The sequence below is a fragment of the Gekko japonicus genome, unplaced genomic scaffold, assembly GCF_001447785.1.
Source record: "Gekko japonicus isolate JY-2015 unplaced genomic scaffold, Gekko_japonicus_V1.1 scaffold367, whole genome shotgun sequence".
In the NCBI taxonomy this organism is placed as follows: Eukaryota; Metazoa; Chordata; class Lepidosauria; order Squamata; family Gekkonidae; genus Gekko; species Gekko japonicus.
In genome coordinates, this window is record NW_015163617.1 from 757,864 (window position 1) to 764,511 (window position 6,648).

At 49.0% G+C, this 6,648-nt stretch overlaps 1 protein-coding gene across 1 annotated transcript in view; it reads left to right on the forward strand.

Annotated features, from left to right (window-relative positions):
* TMEM260 (transmembrane protein 260) overlaps positions 1–5,612 on the forward strand; it is a 76,125-nt gene extending 70,513 nt beyond the window's left edge. Inside the window, exons 15-17 of the mRNA XM_015407426.1 lie at positions 2,018–2,071; positions 2,949–3,039; positions 5,142–5,612. Of these exons, the coding sequence (XP_015262912.1) occupies positions 2,018–2,071; positions 2,949–3,039; positions 5,142–5,420 (424 nt within the window). The 3' untranslated portion in view covers positions 5,421–5,612. The remainder of the gene's footprint in view (positions 1–2,017; positions 2,072–2,948; positions 3,040–5,141) is intronic.
* The last annotated feature ends 1,036 nt before the right edge of the window (positions 5,613–6,648 follow it).

Consider the following 6,648-nt stretch of genomic DNA (forward strand, 5'->3'; position numbering starts at 1 on the left):
CAATGCAGTGTACAGCAGGACTATGACATCTTGCAATTTGGATGTTATACCTCTGTTGATGCACCCCAAGACCACAGGGTATAAATCCAACCTCCTCCTCCTCCTCCTCCATCAGATATGGAGCTTCAACTCTCAAATGCTCATTCCCCATAAACCTTGTTGTTCCCTAAGGTGCTAGTGGGCTTGAATTTGGCCATTTTAGGCTTTTCAGTGCTGTTGGATTCTGTCTTCCTGTAAAGCTTTTGGTTCCTTTCGATCTATTTATTCAGCTTGCTTACTTGCTAATTCCATTTATCGGTCACCTTTCTTGTCGAGATCCAGAGGTGGGTTACAGAATTAGAAAGCAATGCAATAAGAACCAGGGCGATTCGTTAGGTTGTGTCTTGTTCTTGTTGTGTCCCTCCCCCCCCCCCCCCCCCCCAAAAAAAAAGTTCTAACAGAAAGAGGATAGGGGAGCATGTCCTCTCTAAAGAAAAGAAATGGAGGTTAAAAATTTAAGAACATAAGAGAAGATTAGGCCAATGGCCCATCCAGTCCAACGCTCTGTGTCACACAGTGGCCAAAACCCAGGTGCCATCAGGAGGTCCACCAGTGGGGCCAGAACTCCAGACGTCCTCCCACTGTGGCCCCCCAAGCACCAAGAAGACAGAGCATCACTGCCCCAGACCTAAGAACATAAGAGAAGCCATGTTGGATCAGGCCAATGGCCCATTCAGTCCAACACTCTGTGTCACACCGTGGCCAAAAACACCAGGTGCCATTAGGAGGTCCACCAGCGAGACCAGAACTCCAGAAGCCCCCCAACTCTTGCCCCCCCCAAGCACCAAGGAGACAGAGCACCACTGCCCCAGACATAAGAACATAATAGAAGTCATGTTGGATCAGGCCAATGGCCCATCCAGTCCAACACTCTGTGTCACACAGTGACCTAAAGGCAGGTGCCATCAGGAGGTCCACCAGTGGGGCCAGAACTCCAGAAGCCCTCCCTCTGTGCCCCCCCAAGCACCAAGAACACCGAGCATCACTGCCCCAGACCTAAGAACATAATAAAAGTCATGTTGGATCAGGCCAATGGCCCATCCAGTCCAACACTCTGTGTCACACAGTGGCCAAAACCCAGGTACCATCAAGAGGTCCACCAGTGGGGCAGAACTCCAGAAGCCCTCCCACTGTTGCCCCCCAAGCACCAAGGATACAGAGCATCACTGCCCTAGACAAAGTGCCATCTATACCTTGTGGCTAAGAGCCACGGATGGACCTCTGCTCCATATGTTCATCCAAACCCCTCTTGAAGCTGTCTGTTCTTGTAGCCGCCCCCACTTGTAGCAAGTTTGGTGTAGTGGTTAGGAGCGCAGTCTCTAATCTGGGAGCACCAGGTTTGATTCCCCACTGCCACCACATGCAGCTGCTGGTGTGACCTTGGATCAGTCACAGGTTCTTCCAGAGCTGTCCTCTCAAGAACAGTCCTCAAAAGAGCTCTCTCAGCCCCACCTACCTCACAGGGTGTCTGTTGTGGGGAGGGGAAGGGAAAGGAAGTTTGTAGGACGCTCTGAGGCTTCGAGTGAAGGGCGGGGTATAAATCCAGCCTCCTCTTCTTCCTGTGGCTGTGAATTTGAAAGACCCAACGTTTGTAGTCCTTACAGCTTGCGATGCTATACTTGAAAGTGTAAGGATAAGCAGTTGGGCCTTTTAGCTGTACTGTTCCTTGCCCAGGTGAGTAGCAAAGCCAGAATAAATGAGGCAAAGAGGTAAAAATTGCTCAATAAATAACTCAAAGTAAGGGTTTTTTTAAATGAATTCACGTTTTTCATTGGACACAGAATTCATCTTTTCTTTACCCCCTAGTGCAGAATTTTAAATAAATAATTTAATGAATTCATCCTGTTGCCTCCATCGAATTAAACTACAGCTCAATTCCCTGAAGCGACTGCCTGCCCACAGCCGGAGACAGAATACTTACCTGTATTTTTTGGTCTGGCCCAGAATGTCAACTCTTCTGTTCCTTTTTTTAAAAAAGGTTTGATTCAACTACATGGGAAGCTGTAGCAAACGAAGAGATGTGGCAAGCCAGGTGAGAATCGAGAAACCCACCCCACCTCACGCACACAGCTGGAGTCCAGCATGGGAGGGAAGAGAGCATGTGTGCAAATTCAGCTATATCATTTTGCTGGGCTACAGTGGAAAGGCAAATGAGCCAGTTGGGTGTAGTGGTTGAGAGCCAGTGTGGTGTAGTGGTTAAGAGTCTGGGAGAACCAGGTTTGATTCCCCGCTCCTCCACATGCAGTCAGTTGGGTGACCTTGGGTCAGTCACAAGTTCTCTCAGAGCTGTTCTCTCAAGAGCAGTTATCTCAGAGCTCTCTCAGCCTCACCTACCTCACAGGGTGTCTGTTGTGGGGAGGGGAAGGGAAAGGAAATTGTCAGCCGCTCTGAGACTCCTTTGGGTAGTGAAGGGCAGGGTAGAAATCCAGTCTCCTCCTCCTCCTCCTCCTCCTCCTCCTCCTCTTCTTCTTCTTCTTCTTCTTCTTCTTCTTCTTCTTCTTCTTCTTCTTCTTCTTCTTCTTCTTCTTCTTCTTCTTCTTCTTCTACCTCACAGGGTGCCCTTTAAGATGCAACTGGAATTGAATCTTGCTCAATAAATACGCAAAAATATCCTCGTGAGCTAGGTTCAAGTCCAGCAGCCATTTAGAGACCAACAAGATTTGGAGGGTATCAGCTTTCAAGAATCAAAGCTCTCTTCGTCAGATGCATTATCTGACTCTCAAACGCTTACGCCCTCAAAATCTTTTTGGTCTCTCAGGCGGTCCCGGATTCGAATCTCGCTCTTCCACTGCAGACCAGCACGGCCACCCCTCTGAATACATCCTGAGGTTCTCCTTTGCTGGACAGCAATTTGTATTTAAATAATTGCCAGAGTGACCGTTAATAACAAAATATTTCTACTTGCCCAGGATGAAAACTGCCTTCTTTCTGTTCGGCCTTGCGGAAACGCCTTCCGTGTCCGGGGATGTCAAAGCACAACTGTACACCCTGGCGTACGACGTAAGTGATTTTATTGTCAGGCTTCAACTTGATTGATAGCGCTCCTTTCTCGCTGAGACTGAAGGTGGACGAGACAGCGGAAGTCAATGCGATCAGTAGGGTGAGACATCCGGGAGCGCTGGAATCACAGCAGTCTTAAAACAAAGAATATTATTATTTATTTATTTATTTTATTTCACTTCTACCCCGCCCTCCCCGCAAGCGGGCTCAGGGCGGCTTACATAGGCGCAACTGTGCAGTAAAATACAACAGGATTAAAACAGTTAAGGCACCAAGTGCAATAAAAATAGGACAAGTTAAAACCATTAAAACAAAAACTCGCATCTTGCAGGATGCATTAGGAACTAAAATACTCACTCCCTATTGTATATCGCGGTGGGATCAAAGAGGGGGGCTCCTCCGGGAGCTCATTCCACCAGGTAGGAGCCGCCACCGAGAAGGACCTGGCCCTTGTGGCAGCAAGCCTGGCCTCTTTAGGACCCGGGGTCACTAGGCGGTGTTGTGACCCCGACCGAAGTGCTCTTTGGGGCCTGTATGTTAGATATGATACATGAGGCTACGTTATACAGAATCAGACCTCTGGACTATCAGAGTCAGTCTTATCTACTCAGACTGGCAGCTGCTCTCCAGAGACTCAGGCTGAGGTCTTTCCCATCACCTCCTGCCTGGTGCTTTTTTTAAACTTGGAGATGCTGGGGATTGAACCAGGGACCTTCTGCATGCCAAGCAGATCCTCCTCCTCCTCCTCCTCCTCCTCCTCCTCCTGGATGGCCAACAACAAGGCATAGAGGCCGAGGCCTTCCCCTGATGTTGTCTCCTGGCTCTGGGATTCAGAGGCTTATTGCCTCTGAACGTGGAGGTTCCCCTAAGCCAGCATGGCTAGTAGCCACGGACAGACTTAATCCTCCATGAATCTGTCTAATCCCCTTTTAAAGCTGTTTATTCCTGTGGCCATCACAACATCTTCTGGCAACGAATTCCATGTTTTAATCACTCTCTGTGTAAAGTGGTATTTCCTTCTGTCCGTCCTGAACCTACTGCCCATCAACTTCATTGGAGGATGTTTTGGAGGTCATTCGTTCATAGGGTCACCATGAGTGGGAAGTGACTTTGATGGCACTTGACACACACAAACCTGAGCCATGCAAGCCTTTCCCTTCCTTTGCGGCCTGACATGGCTTCTGGCGCATGTGTGTGTGGGGCAGTCCAACACGTGGTGTGTACATTTTGATGCCAGTCTGAAGTAGTTTGAGAAATACTTTCAACTTGAGAACTTCAACCATTTGATTTCGTATCAAACATGCAGCTTCAGTCCTCCCCCTGCCCCGTACTTTCTATTTTCAAGTTCTTCTCTCTCCTCATTTGCTTTTCTTAGATTCGTTTTCCTGGCCTCCCCCCCTCTTTCCCCTCTCCTGTATCCCGCTATTTTCCTGGAATCTCGAACACTTGCTTTACAGATATTTCATGCATGAAGCATTCAGGTTTTTTTGTTTTGTGTTTATTGTCTGTAAACGCTTTTTGAGAGAGCCAGTTTGGTGTAGTGGTTAAGTGCGCGGGCTCTAACCTGGGAGAACCGGGTTTGATTCCCCACTCCTCCACTTGCTCCTGATGGATGACCTTGGGCAAGCCATAGTCCTGTCAGAGCTGTTCTTGAAAAAGAGCAGCTTCTCTCAGAGCTCTCTCAGCCCCACCTACCTGACAGGGTGTCTGTTGTGGGGAGGGGAAGGGAAAGGAGTTTGTAAGCCGCTCTGAGACTCCTTTGGGTAGTGAAGGGCGGGGTATAAATCCAATCTCTGCTTCTTCTTTTACCTCACAGGGTGTCTGTTGTGGGGAGGGGGTAATGAGCTGCTCTGAGACTCCTTTGGGTAGTGAAGGGCGGGGTATAAATCCAGTCTCTTCTTCTTCTTCTTCTACCTCACAGGGTGTCTGTTGTGGGGAGGGGAAGGGAAAGGAGTTTGTAAGCCGCTCTGAGACTCCTTTGGGTAGTGAAGGGCGGGGTATAAATCCAATCTCCTCCTCCTCCTCCTCCTCTTCTTCTTTTTCTTCTTCTTCGTCTTCTTTTGTAAACGGCTTCAAAACTGACTCTTTCTCGATCGTTGTAGCTGTACAAGGAAATCGTCAGTGCACATGAAACGCATCCGGTGAACTGGCATAAAAATTACGCAATCGCGTGCGAGAGGATGTTGCGCCTTCACCCGGAACGGGAGGACCCGGAAGAGTTGCTGTTGGACACCATCAAGCACTTCCGCCTTTATGTGGAGAAGGCGGCCGATGACCCGCAGCAAGACAGTATTTTGGAAGCCGTGAAGCACCTGAAGAAAGAACTTTGGGACCTGAGAAAAACGAAGAGAGGAATCAAGAGTCAGAATGCACCAAACTGACTTTGTGACCAGCCGTATGTTGAGATTCGGAAGGTTTGGCGTGGGATCAGACGGACGTGAGCCGGTCTCGGAAAAGCCTTTTGGGTCGAGAATGCAAGAGAATATGAAAATTAAATCGGACGGTCTCGTAGCTGGACTTTAAGAGTTAGGACGCACAAGTAGCGTATGGTGTCCTTTTTAAATGGATGTACTCACAGGGAGACATGGTTGGTAAGGCCAGAGTCAAAATTCCTACCGAAAATTCGGCGGCTGAAATTCGTGCTTGATAGTCAACATCGGTTTTTGTATTTCGTCACCGGAAAAAATCTGTCAAACGGGTATTGTGAAGATCTAGGGTGCTGTAGTGTTTAGAACATCAGGCCCGTACCTGAGAGATCCCCGTTCAAATCCCCACTCAGCCATGAAAAGCTAGCCAGGTGACTTTGGGTCAGTCACTCTAACCTACCTCACAGGTTGTTCTGGGGATAACATCGAGGTGGGAAGAACCACGCATGCTCTCTTTAGCTCAGTGGAGGAAGGATAGATAAGTGGACGAATTATCTGTGCAGTCAGGCCAAAAAACATCTTTGACATGCTTAGACTTTCTGTATTACAAGCTGGCGCTGGTCATTCAAGTGGTCGATGTGACAGTGACGGGCAACACGACCTTAGGGGGTTCGGCAGGAGGCTGAGGGAAATTATTTTTATTTTAAAGCTTTAAGGTAAGGTGAAGTTAGTACATTGAGGGTGTTGATTCGTAAGAACAGCCCTACTGGATCCAGCCATCTAGTCCAGCATCCTGTCTGACTCACTGGCCAACCAGTTCCTCTGGAGGGCTGACAGTGGCACAGAGGCCAAGGGGTTCCCCTGATAAGAACTCCAGAAGAGCCCTGCTGGATCAGACCAGTGTGGACCATCTAGTCCAGCATCCTGTCTCACAGTGGCCAACCAGTTCCTCTGGAGGGCCAACAACAGGGCATAGAGGCCGAGGCCTTCATAAGAACACAAGAAGAGCCCTGCTGAATCAGACCAGTGTGGACCGTCCAGCATCCTGTCTCACACAGTGGCCAACCACTTCCTCTGGAGGGCCAACAACGGGGCATGGAGGCCGAGGCCTCCCCCCGATGTTGCCTCCTGGCTCTGAGATTCAGAGGCTCTGAATTTGGAGGTTCCTCTTGGTCACCAGGGCCAGTAGCCATTGATAGACTTATCCTCCATGAATCTATCTAATCCCCTTTTAAAGCTGTTA